Genomic DNA, 14,055 nt, shown 5'->3' with positions numbered 1-14,055 from the left:
AAAAAACCAAAATCCTTCACAATAGCTTGAAAAAGGCCTTGTTTTCATGATGTAGGTAGAAACACTGTAGCACACAAAAGTTTATGCTCAAATAAATTTGTGAGTCTCTAAGGTGCCACAAGTACTCCTGTTCTTTTTGTATAAAATAGCAAAGGTTGCAGGACATACCTATCCTGGTGGCATATTGATAACCCAACATGGGTTAATCCCAGTAATAACTTGCTTTGGGCTTCCTCCTGATCCACCCTGCAATGAAGTCATAATTGTACAGTTGCCATAACAGTTATTACAGCTGCTGTCATGGAGATTGCAATGTGACAAGGAACTTTGTAACTTCATTGCAGGCCAGGCTGAGAAGCAACAAATACAAATAGCTTCCTGTCATTTGTAAATACCGCAAGAAAAATTCCATGTGAAAAGTAAATTGAGAATTGTGCACACCTAATATATTTGGCACCGATTCTTCAAGTCTTAGGTTTAAAGCACGTCACCTGTCTTCCTACATTAAATATATTTCAGAAAAGGATCTACAGGTGGTCTTTCACTGGAAGTTAAGCAGTGAAAGTGAAAGTGTGGCATAAATTCCTTGCCACCCCACAGAGCTTGACAATTTCACTATAATGCAAACACAATAGCTACAAATACACAGCATGTATACATTTTTAAGAAGTAAGGTTTTTTAAAACAGGAACACAAGGGAATTTAAGAATCAATTTATTATTATTATTATTATTTTTTTACTACTTTGGTAGTACAAAAGTCTTATACAAACCATATTGTTAAAAATACAGTTGATGTGCAAGATTAAGAAAAACTGACTTCATAAAGTTTAGGTTTATTTGGTTTTTTGGTGATGACAATGTTTGTACCACTGAAAAATGCTGTTAGTAGTGTTTGTTATATACAATAAGATCACACATTCACCAAATTATTTTGCTAAAGTGGCAATACACATTTTACTTCCCACAAACATTAGCCTTATGTACATAGGTAGAAATTCATGTTTAATAATTACTAGATCATCTCAACTAATAAGATTTTACATGTTGAATGTACTGGATATAACATTTTTGCATATTTCCAATGGAATCAAAATAGCAACTATTGTTAAATTAAGTAAAAATAGCATATATATATATTAAACATTTTCACTCTTTTGAGCATATTTACTCACAGTGTTAAGCCACATATTACTAAAATGTTCTCTTATCAGAATAAAATCTCAATTTTTAAAGTTTTTGGGATACTCTACAATTATGCATCTTCATATTCAAAACAATGAACTGTTTAGTTTGGCTGTGTAAGTACAAAACAACTTTCACTCTAGAGTCCACAGTTTCATCCAGTAATTTTAATATTAAAAATACTGTCACATATGTACACTTCAGTTATCTAGTCTCTCAATATCCTGGAATCCTGAAATTAATATACTGGCACTATTTAAATTCCTTCTGCATACATTTTAGTATGCTATAGAGCTGTTCATGAAAACAGAGTGAAATCTGCAAACCTAAGGGGGAAAAAAAGTAGGCCAAGGATTTCTCAATTTAAGTGTCTCTTTTAGTAGTTTTAAGATTATGTTGGTAGTCTGAGTTAAATCTGAGCGAAGAAAAATATCTTATTTACACTAATAATGAAAAATCTATTAATTCTTTGGATTTATTCCCAAGTAGCAGTCGGGCTCAGATAAAAGTTACTTTTGGAACTTAGTTCTTGAAAACTATAAATAAAACATTTGTTAAAAGACTTAATTTTATTTAGAACTGACAAAAAAATGTGTTTCTCTTATAGGTCTGAGCTGTATGGGCTACATCTGCCACCTATGGATCAAGTAGAGCACAGTCAGCAGCGTAAACTTCCCTATACACAATGTTGCCAGCTCTCATGCGTCTCAATTGTTTTCCTAAAGCCCCAGCTCATGGAGTCAAGGGATGTGTGATTTCAGCCTTCATTCTTAAAGAAAAAGTAAGTTTCTAGCCGCCATGGCTGTGGGGAGAGCTTCAAAATGTGAACTCCAATGCACCCTGAAGACTCAAAAAGTGGGAGGCAAATAAAAAAACATCAAATCTATTATTTTTACATAATCTCATGATGATTTTTAGTGAGCCTAACTCATGATTTTTCAATATTTGGTGTTGGCAATACGGCTACAATAACGCACCAACGTGCCTCATTTCTGAGCTTTAAGTGGCAACTTATGGGGCATGTGAGATGATAGCCAGGGGGAAGTTCTTTTGCTGTTACACATATTGCTAATTAACATTGTATGAGCTGATGGAGAAACCTCACTTTCAAAGATAAAGAAAAATATTAGAGCACTTACTCAGACTAAAGAAGATTGATGGTATTCATTTAAAAAGACAAGGTGGGTAAGGTAATATCTTTTATTGGACCAACTTCTGTCTCTCTCAACAACAGAGTTGGTCCAATAAGAGATATCACTTCACCCACATTGTGTCTCTAATATCCTGGGATTGACACAGCTACAAAAACATAGCATTATTTTAAAACATGAATCAGTTACAAAGACAATTATTTACAAGAGGTTTGTGAAGCAGACTGAACTGCTTTATAGTTTTCTCATAATTTAGTATAATCCTTACTGACATGCATTAAAGCTACAGATTGATGTGTATTCTTGTTAGGCACACAGCAGAGCAAAGAAGTGTCACTTTTCATTTTCTGTTATACAGCAAAGTCTGCCAAAATATCACAAATGTTCCCAATTAACAGATCATTTCTAAGGCAAAGTGGTAATCATGGCAAGTAGATCCAAACAACAATTAGCACTGCTTAACAGTCATTGATTTTCTGTCAGTGAGTCACACTCAAATATGACACATTATGACTTAATAGTTGGCACTAATGGATTGAGGGTACCTATTTTGAGAGACAGACACTCTGAAGGACATGGGGCTGCTCTATAATAATATTTGAATACTGTATTGTGTGCTATATGTTTGATAGTTGTCAGGGAAGTTTACTTTATGGATGTTGGTTTAGTTTAATAACAGGCTGTTGTAAAAAAAAAAAAAAACAAGCAAGAAGGCAAAACAATGACTCAAGAGGTGGGCTTGACCTCAGTGGAGCCCACCAGATAGGTTTTGAGCAGCAGAGTCAAAGCACAGGAATGTGAGAAGACAACTTCTGGCTGGTTAAAAAGACTCTCTGGCCAACAGACGCTTATCGGGAAGTTGTTCAGGGGAAACAGACTGACACCTGACTTAGTGTCTGACAAAGCTAAGCCTTTCTAGTGTCCTCTCGCAGGGTGGAAGGGCTTAGATGAGACAGACAATACGTAGGCCTTTTGTTGTTTAAAAATCCTCTCTCTCATGTTTTACTTTGTTGCTAACTGTTAAGATTAAAAAACTTTTGTTTACAGAAGGCTGCCTGGTCATTGTATTAGCCACTGGTAACAAGCTCCCAAAGGAAGACCAGCAGGTGCTGAATGTAGTTGGACCTGCTGGCATAAGCATACTTTATCCAATGTAGCACATGACCCACTTTAAATGTGGGAGAATCACCACCCCAGAGGAAGTAAACACCTCAGGCTCGGGACCTGAGGGGGTAACGCTCTGAGACCAGACAGTGGTCAAAAGTGCAGTTATCCCTGTAACCATGACAGCCATCATGCCATAAGTTTCTTATTTGGCAATAAAGGATAAAGCTGTCCCCATATAATACAACCGGCCTATGTTTTCCATTGTTTACATTGCTGAGCTCATTAAATATTTTAATTTGGACACAGCAGTGAGGAAGTTTTGGTAGAAGAACTTTTGCTTTCCCCAAGGGTTACATGAATTTTTCTTTTAAGATGAAGGCAAATGAATAGGCTGTTGATCACAGGATCCAACACTATGTTAGTGACTGGAAATGTTTTATTGGCTACAAATCTTAAGTATTTAGGACCTACCCCTGCATAGATTCATTCACAGAAACTATAAAGAGCTACAGTGACATAAATACATTTCCTATAATAGTACATCTCCTAAGTTTTCAGTTTCAGCACGTTATCAAAACGCTTCTAAAAACTCTATCTGCGACAAACAAAACTATTTACCCCACAATAAAACTGACAGGCTGCTAGTTTTCCTTTACAAAAGTTGCATTGTCAACAACGTATTTAAAGTAACGAAATGCCACTCATGACAAGTGGCCTGATTCACTGCTATATTGAAGCTACTCTGCACCACTTTAGGTGCACAAAACAATTCTGAGTCCAACTTAACTGGTAACTGAATGATCTCTTGATCACTGAGCTCCTAGGCCACCCTTAATTCCAGCTAGAGGGGCTCTGGTGAGGAAAAAAGTGCCGCAGGACCAGGAACGTTCCTTTATCTGGAAAATTCCTGGCCGCTGTAAGGGCTCAGAGGGTCACTGGCAACAGATAGATTAAAGCAGTTTACAGGCTACTCTAACACCAGTGTCTGGACAACCCACAATTTGGGAGGAGGGTTCTCAGACTGGAGAAGATAGCACACTATATTAAACTAATATCTTGAACAGTATGTGTGCAGGCTTTTTTCAGCATGCTCAAATGTAAGTAATTGCCATGTATTTAGATTTACAGAACTGTAAATAAATAGCAGGTGCCTTACAATTAAACTTACAATTAACTGGGGAAAAAAAAACCTGTATGCATACCTTTCAATTATACTGGGGTTAACAATCTGATTGTGAATGACTAAACTATGCGCAGGAATGCCCCACGAGCCCTGCCACCGAATTCAGATATGTTTGATCCATAGTACAATGAGCAAGAATACAGATCAATATTTTGAACAGACTTTACGAAGTCAACCGGTAGAGAAGAGTTGCTTGAGTTTAGTGCTTATTTACATTCCTTACTCTGGGTCTTTTCTTCTCCTCCTCCTCTTCTCAATGTGTTTTCTCTTCCTCCTTGTTGCCTTAGATAACTAGGTCATCTGATGATGGCAAAGACACTGGAGTCAGAAAATGGCAGTAGAGCACACACCCTAATACAGGTTTCAGAGGGGTAGCCGTGTTAGTCTGTATCAGCAAACGAGGAGTCCTTGTGGCACCTCAGAGTAACAAATTACTTGGGCATAAGCTTTCGTGGGCTATACCCCACTTCATCAGATGCATAGAGTGAAAATACAGTAGGCAGGTATAAACATACAGCACACAAAAAGATGGGGGTTGCCTTACCAAGTGGGGGGTTAGTGCTAGTGAGGCCAATTCAATCAAGGTGGATGTGGCCTATTCCCAACAGTTGACAAGAAGGGGTGAGTATCAACAGAAAGAACATTACTTTTTGTAGTGACCCAGCCATTCCCAGTCTTTATTCAGGCCTAATTTGATGGTGTCAAGTTTGCAAACTAATTCCAATTCTGCAGTTTCTTGTTGAAGTCTGTTTTTGAAGTTTTTTTTGTTGAAGAATGGCCGCTTTCAAGTCTGTTATTGCATGTCCAGGGAGATTGAAGAGCTCTCCTACTGGTTTTGAATGTTACAATTCTTGATGTTTGATTTGTGTACATTTATTCTTTCGCGTATAGACTGTCCGATTTGGCCAATGTACAGTCTCTACGCAAAAGAAGAACTGTTGGGAATAGGCCACAACCTTGATTGAATTGGCCTTGTTAGCACTGACTGACCTCCCACTCGGTAAGGCAACTCCCATCTTTTCATGTGCTGTATATTTATACCTGCCTACTGTATTTTCACTTCAGACACCTAATGAAGTGGGTTATAGCCCACGAAAGCTTATCCCCAAGTAATTTCTTAGTCTGTAGGGTGCCACAAGGAGTCCTCGTTTTTACACCCTAGTACAGAATCTGTAACAGTGCTGATGCTAGTTAAGAGTGCATTTTATTTATTATGAACAATTCTCATTTATGAGTTATACTAAAAAAGTGAAAGATACGGATGTGGGGTTTGTTTTTTTAAGTGAACTTGGCAGATTTACCTGTGCTAAAATTTTAATGTATATCAGAGTAACTTAAGTGTTCTCAGAAAACCCTAGGCAAACAATATGTCCAAAATTTGAAAATGCTTTTTTTAATATTAATATAAAATGACATTCCTAAAATTTTAACCGTATCCTGTGCAGAGATGAGAATTTTACCAAGTGGGTAAAATATTACAAAAGACATTCAAAGAGCATATAAATACACATCTACCTTAATAATATCACTTCTCCACAGCGCTGTGGTGCTGAAAGTTTAAGATGACACTCATTAGTGGGTGTGACAATGATTGTACCTACTTATCTTTTGGATTTCTATAAATCCTGTTATGGTTGTATCTAGTTTATCTGTACTGTGATTTATAGATTCCCCCCCGCCCCCGGTAAAAATTAACATTTTTTGCTTGCAGCACATGGACTATTTGATATGAATTGCACTTGTTATTCATTTAGTAAGCTTAGTACCGTCTCTCAGTACTGTGTTATCTACCAATCTTAAACAAGTAAACAAAGGTTATCCAAGTGTAAAAAAGTAATTAACTTGCTAAAGATACCTTTAAGAAAATGTCAAAGATAACAGATTCCATCATTAGTTTTAGGATGAAGCAGGCAGGCATTCAATTTAAATGGCTAAACTTCAAAGGGATACTTTGAAATGGGAAGGTGCCTTTTTGTATTCACAGAGATTGGGAAGAAGTTACACAAGGTTTGTAAGATTTTAATTAACTATGGTGTAATAGAGACTATATGGTTATTTAACGTAACAGATGACAATGTCCAAACATGCTAACCACAAATTTTAAACTCCTTAGAAAAAACTCCACAGGGCAACTGGAATTCAGTTGGAGGGGGAGAAAAGAGGACACTGACTACAGATACTGAACTGTCTACCAGTGAAGTTTTTATCTTATTTATCCAATAGATTCCAATCCAAATGCAAGGTCTGAGCTTGCTATACTATCTGCAATATTTAGACTAGTTATGTTTATATTCTGCATAAAACTTTTTATTATTTTCTCTTTTTTCTTATATGCTAAGTAAACTTACACTTTCAAAATAAATGAAGTAGGTGGAACAGACTGCTATGCTGGGGATAAACTCTGGAAAGCGGATTTCTCACTTCCAGGAAGTTAGCATTGACACTCAAGCCTAAACTGGGCAACTGCAGAACTAACTTCAAAAAAGTGCTGAGACTACGCTGGCTACAGGCAATTTGAGCAGAGGGAAAACTTCAAGGATATTAGGGCAACTGTTGGCAATATTGTCCAAAACTGCCCTAAAGCAAGAATGCCCCCAGCATATGGGAATCCTCAAGTGGCACAGCGATGCTGTCACAGCTCCTACACCAGCCCAAACCCTGCAGCTGATGTCAGGGCACAGGGCTGCCTCTGCTATATCCCAGTGATCTTCAGCAGCCAGAAATGTCCCCTTCATGCTGGGTGGGCAGCTGGTGCATAGCTTTTAAGATGCTTTTGCGCCTCCCTGTCCTGCAACTGCATGAAGTCCTCTTTTACTGTAGCTGAGGATCAGGGTCAAAACTCTCTAGATGTGAATGTATTTCATCAACATATGTTTACTGGCTGCAGTCACAAAAACGCTGAACAGGTACCTATCTCTGTTCAGTTTCAGTAAGTCAGGATATTTTCTTAGGAGAGAGTAAAAGGAATATGTGGGTTACATTCCTGAAATGACTATTACTGCAATTTTTGGAAACACAACTGTGAAACAGGATTCCGATTCAATTTATATTAGAACAGCTTTTTGCCAGAATAAACAGAAAAAAAACAGGAGTTTTTAACTACGTTATGGAAAAGTGTTTTAGCCATCAGTCCAGACCTGATTATGACCTAAAACAGATGAGTTGCAGAACAGTTATGTCAGACTGTCATGAACTTTACAAAAGTTTTCATTGAGTCACTCCTCCACTACCGACATTATTTCTGTTTTCAATATAGAGCAACCACTTAAATCCTATGGGAGATTCTACAATACAAACAGGGTTGTCTTAGATGGACATTCAAAGTTTCTAGCATTCCTAGAGTACAGTCTATTTTTAAATTTAAAAAAAAGATACAGTAAATTTGAGAGAGCAGCTTTTAGGTAATATGCAGCAATTATTGTTTTATTTAACAAACGGAGTCTTAAAACTATCAAGTTGTATGCTATCAAAAAGATTAAAAATATACAAAACATGTTTGATGTACAGTTTTGTATAGGTTTGAAATAAGACTTTTTTACGGTAACCCTCCAAATGTACTGGAACTCAATTTTTACTTAAATGTTGTGTGTTGTTTTCCTGCTGCTTCATGATATACATTAGAAAGCCTGGATTTCTTCTTTATTTTTTATTTAAACAAAAACTTAAAAACTCTGCACGCACATTAGTGTGCCCAACCTTGTCTTATCCTGGAAGACTTTATGGAGACAGAAGAACCAGCGAAACAAGAGTCAGAGTCAAGAAACAAAGATGAGAACTGAGGGTTTGGTTAGACTAGGAAAAGGAGTCAAGGTTAGTCCCTAGTGTAGAATTAAGTTATCACCTCAGGTTAACTGGCAGAAATAGACTCTAAAGGGAAGCAAAAAAACCCCACTTTTTAAAAATTAAAATAAAGAAGTGTTCAAGTCACCATTTTACCGCAAAAAAAATTTTAATTGAAGTCCTTTGTAGGTCACTTTATCCCTCATTGCAGCAACAGCCATTAAAAAGCCAAGATCTACCAACACAAGCAGAGGCACCGTTTCGCCCCGTTTCATACCGGAGGTCTGCTCATGGCACACACCCCAGCCCCAGGCGGAGCTCTTATCTGCAGTTATATGCAGCCAAGTCCTCTCCTTCAGGAGCCAGAATTCTCTGGCTCCTGCAGTCAGTTTCCTCCACTGCGCTAGCTCACCCACTCCTCCCGCTCCTCTGTCTCCACTAATCAGCAGCTACTCTCTTCCAATGGGATGGAAGGATGGGGATTCGAACTGAGTCTGACAGCTTGGAAAATGAGGGGCTCGCACAGCCTAGCCCAATGGGGTCAAACGACAGCAGGACTGACACAGACAACTTAACAGGCCCAAGGCAAAGAGAAGAGGGTTGGCTCCTGGGAGGAGCCAAGCCTCTGGGGGTGGGGCAGGCAAGGAAGGGGTCAGTCAGGGTGGAATGGGGGAGCACTGGGTCCCCAGTGGTGGTGGTGGGTGGCAGGAAGAAGCAGAGAGTCTCCAGTGGTGAGGATGGCGCAGAGGGAGCACAGAGTCCCTTGTGGTGATGGTGGGAAGGAGAGAGTGAGCACAGGGCCCCCAGTGGCAGGGGGAGAGGGTGCTGGATCCTGGGGGTGGGGGGCAGTAGGGAGGGAAAGAGGAGTCAATCTCCATGGCAAGGGAGGGGTGAGGGCACAGGGCTGTGTCCCGAGGGAGGAGGCAGTGAGGGGGAACAGTCCCTGCAGCTGTACATCTCTATCAGTGTTATAGAGGACGAACAATTTACGGAGTTTACCCTCTTAAGCTTTACACAGGGTAAAATGGATTTATTTGGGGTTTGGACCCCACTTGAGAGATAGGTATCTGAGTGTTAAAGACAGGAATACTTCTGTAAGCCACTTTCAGTTAAGTCTGCAACTTTAGGGCACGTGGCTCAGACCTTGGGTCTGTGTTGGAGCAGTCTAGCATGTCTGGCTCAACAAAACGGGGTGCTGGAGTCTCAAGCTGGCAGGGAAAGCAGGGGCAGAAGTAGTCTTGGCACATCAGCTGGCAGTTCCCAAGGGGGTTTCAATGATCCAAGCCATCACAGTCCCCTTCAGCTACCACCAGCAGGCATCTCAACAGCTGACTAATGTTACACTAGGGACCAAAGTCCTTAAATCAGGAGGAGGCCCCCATTGTGCTAAGCACCATACAAACCATTAAGAAGGTCCAGTTCCTGTCTCCCAGATCTCAATCTAATCCTTATAATTCCATATGGCAGGCAGGCAAGTATTATTATTCCCATTTTACAGCAATGAGAACTGAGGTACACCATCTAAACACAGACTGGAACTTTAAAAACGTATGTACAAACTCTAAATAATAAACAAGACTCCATTTTTTCTCAACTTTAAAATGTGGAGTTTTCTTGGTGTTTGGTTTTATATAATCTCCTTTGAGAACTTCAACTCAATCACTGTAGTGTGTTTAAGAGCCTTTTGGAAAGTAAATAGCCTTTAAACAGAAGAGAAAGTGACTTGAAAATGTTAGTTTCACTCCCATTTAAAGTCAGTTTCTAGTCTATTATTATTTGTACTACCCTAACACCCCTAGAATCCCAGATAGGTGCTGTATAAACTCACAAGGCCTTGCCCTAGTAGGGTGTTTCCAAAAGTTAAATGATCGATTCCAATTTTGGGATTGGGAATATCTTGCTATATTATCTCCCCATTGTTCTAAATTTAAATATAAACTTAAATGTGGCTTTAATTGGTGTTTGTATGTATTTTTTCTTTCTTTATATAGGAATTAGATACAGGGCTCCTGTCAGCTAATTTCTAAGTTATTATCTGAGATCACGGTTAAAGTTGCCTTTCGACCCAGACCAAAATCTGAAATGGTGCTCCTAACATGGTATGTGCACCATATAGAGATATCCAAGATTCCACGATTATGGTACCATCTGATACAAGAAGCAATAACGGCAGCACTTAAACTATAGGAAATAACAGGCATCTCAGATATTCCTGTGAGGCTGTGATCTGCAAGTCTTTTCACAACCACCATTACAAATAAGTTTGGTTCCATGCCCATTCAGTGCTTTGAGCCTCTGCTGACTGCCCAAGTATATTCCAGTTAGTGCCAGTAGTGATAGTGTTTTTGTACTGAGGACATATTCCTCACCAGCACCTGGAATGAAATCAAGTAATTTACAGAGAAAATGAGTAAATACAGATGTTCTTTTACACCTCTTCATTCTTTGGATTGTGGAAGCCACCATAAAAGATAAATGGATTTTATTTCAATGTAAACGTTAAATATAGAATATAAATAAATAATTGGGTAAGAGTCAGGTTGGTTAAGAATCTGGCTGGGGACTGTTAGTCTTGACAAATTAAGTAAAACGTGGTAATAAAATTTGGATATGTATTTTCTCTTTGTGACATTTTATAATTAAATATGTTTAAATATGTGGCTATCCATATTCTACCTCTCAACAAAAGAAATCAGTGAGAACGTATCTGACCCTCTCACCAGATCCTACTTTCCATGTCCGTCTATAATCTTTAATACCCACCTATTATTCTGTGCCAGTTCTCCCTCTTGCTCCTTGTCTGACAGGTGTGGCAGGAACTTCTCTTGATCCATGTTTGACAGGTGTGGCAGGCACTTCTCCATTGACAACTTCAACACCATTAACAGACATCAAGCTTTTCCGCTCTTTGGATGTAGATTTGTGCTCTACTTTTGTGACTCTAAATCTGAAACAAGCAATACAAGAACCCACTTAGGATAGCTTGGTTGGTTTTTCCTCCAGAAATCAGCTAATCAATCTTCAACATCCCAATGAGGCAAGTATTATCCCAACTACATAGATGGAAAACAAGATATTTTAAAGGGGCTTTCCAAGAATACAGCAGGAGGGAAGTCTAAAGTTGGGAGTTCCTATCTCAGACTCTAGTGTTTGGACCATACCTACCTCTCTTGAAAAAAGAAAGAAGATCTCTAATTTTAAGAAAAGACTACACTATTGGTTGAGCAATCATGAATAGTCCAAAAGCCAAAAAAAACTGAAACTAGAGGGAAAACTGCATCTTCTGTATTTGATACTTACTGTAAAGAAAGTCAAGAGAAGGATGAGGATCTATCTGTAATTCTTGCTCTCTTTTTAGGCAATTGTGTTACTGGATCCACAGCTATGAAGGGATTAAAAAAATTTCACAGCACAAAATTCTAAAGTCACCTGGCTCTGAGGCAAAGTATAATTCATTAGTATCCTTGACTAGATTAAAAAGAAACATATTAACCATATTAGCCCACACTGAGGTGAAATTAACTTAATTTTGCTTCTTAAGCATCTTCCATTTCTATCCCCTCAAAGAAAGCGTAAACACTTGGAGACATACAACGTCACAGATATCAGGGTCCACATGCAATCCAAGCACTAAATTGCAAATACTCATGTCAACTTGCTATGCACATGAGCAGAAGGGAGGAAGAACCTGAGTCCAGGTCTTCTGCAGTTCCTATGATGGCGGAGGCATTCAGCCATAAAAAAGATCCGATTATGAGGAAAAATTGGAGCTTGTAGACTTCCCCACCTAAGAGTTAGCTCTATCAGGATGTCGGGGGGGGGGTGGAGGGAGGAATAATATGCACACGTGTGCTGGAACCCTGAAGCTCTAAAGACTCAGTATAGACCTGAATGTTATTGAAGTATGGGGACCCATCAAGAATTTCATGACAACAGCAGATTAGCGCAAGACGCAGGTCTTCAGGCCTCATTTTGTGCCTTCTGGGAGGTGGTACTTTAACCTCTAAACTGAGCAAGGAGACTGTGACTAGGATGGGAAGCCCGAGGAGTCGTGATGTGGCTAGGTGAAGAAAATGGGATGAGGAGCCAAAAGTGGACAAGAAATAGGACTTGGAAAAGGCCAGGCTGGAGGGGACAGAGCAGAAGGGGTCAAGTTGGGTGGTTGACAAGGGGGTGGGGGGGGGGCACAGAATGGGCAGACAGGTGTTATCACTAGAGAACATGACTTCCCCTCAGGGGCTTCATTTCAATCTAAGATTCCCAAATCTCATCATTCCTTTGGTGTCAGCAAATATCTGTGAAAGGCTCTGGTAAAGTGTCTCATTGCCCTCCACACAGAGGATGACAACAGTCACTTTGCTCAAATAGCAAAGTTCCATGTAACAGACACTGATGACGACCCAGGTGTGTCAATATGATGTCACATGATAGAATTTTATAAAAGTTTGCTTTTATAAAAACCAGCAGCATGCGAGCGCGCACACACACACACACACACACACACACACACACACACAGACACACTATAAAAGAACATGAAGGTTGTAAAGTCAAGCACTCAAAAGATAGGAAATGCCAGAATAAAGATTTCTGTGCAGCCTTAATTCAGCCCTCTAATGTGTATGTCTTGTGATACAATTTCTAATTACGCACTAGATCTTGCCTCCGTCATACCCATTCACAATGCTGCTGCAAAGATAATTTCCTCTCCCACTGCTTTGACCTCTTTGCATCCCATCTCCCCTCTCTATGAATCCCTCCATAAGCTCCCCTTTCTCTCTCCCAAGAAACATAAGCTACTTACTTTCACTTTCACAGTCTTTCATAGCCTATCCCCACCCTATCAATTCTCATTCACTACCAAGGTGTTCGATCACACTTCAATCAGCCCATTGACCACTTGTTAAATTTTCAAATAAACATCTTAGTGCATTTTCCCATGCTGTTCCTTCACACCTGGGAGGAGCTCCATATAAAATATCTGCAAAACTAGCTCATCCTCCTCCTTTAAACTCTCCTTTTCCACAGGACCTACAAAAGCCCTGACAATGGTTAGGTTCACGGTGTGCTGAGACCACTGCCTATCATGCTGACCAATGCTGTCTCATTGTTTCCTTGTACTTCCCCATCTATCATCTTTTGTCTTACACTAAGGACTTGTCTACACTTACATTTTATAGTGCGCCAATTTGCTGGCTAAGGGGCATGAAAAATCATCCCCGAGTGCAGCAAGTTTGAGCGCTTTAAAGCCTAGTGTGGACAGACTCCCATCACTCAGAGCCTTTCCCCTCATGGAGGCGGATTACCAGAAGCACTGGGAGAGCTCTCTCCCAGCACTCATGTGTGACCACGCTCACCACTTCAAAGTGCTCCCACAGCAGCACTTTGAAGTTTAAGGCTACGTCCACACTGCAAGTGTTACACAGCTCACCAACAAAGGTGTAGCTACAGTGCTGTAGCATATATGCTCACTACAGTGACAGAAGGGGGTTTTCCATCACTCGATGGGTGACAGCTGGCTTGACAGAAGAATTCTTCCATCTTGCATCTACAGAGGGGTTAGATCAACCTAACATCACCACACAGGGAATGAAAATGTTGATTGCCCAGAGCAATGTAGTTAGAATGCCCTAAGTTTTAGGTGTAGACC

At 39.7% G+C, this 14,055-nt stretch overlaps 1 protein-coding gene across 4 annotated transcripts in view; it reads right to left on the bottom strand.

Annotated features, from left to right (window-relative positions):
• Positions 1-819: 819 nt before the first annotated feature.
• RELL1 (RELT like 1) overlaps positions 820-14,055 on the bottom strand; it is a 46,621-nt gene continuing 33,385 nt past the window's right edge. For 2 of the 4 annotated variants that reach the window (XM_050947992.1, XM_050947996.1), the window contains 2 exons: positions 11,169-11,352; positions 820-4,925 (listed from right to left, as the gene is read on the bottom strand). In XM_050947992.1, the coding sequence (XP_050803949.1) occupies positions 11,172-11,352 (181 nt within the window). In that variant the 3' untranslated portion in view covers positions 820-4,925; positions 11,169-11,171. The other 2 variants (XM_050947993.1, XM_050947994.1) reach the window with 2 other exon arrangements.

The sequence above is a fragment of the Gopherus flavomarginatus genome, chromosome 3 (assembly GCF_025201925.1).
Source record: "Gopherus flavomarginatus isolate rGopFla2 chromosome 3, rGopFla2.mat.asm, whole genome shotgun sequence".
Classification (NCBI taxonomy): Eukaryota; Metazoa; Chordata; order Testudines; family Testudinidae; genus Gopherus; species Gopherus flavomarginatus.
Note: the sequence above shows the minus strand (reverse complement) of the source record. Positions and strands in the feature narration are given on the sequence as shown.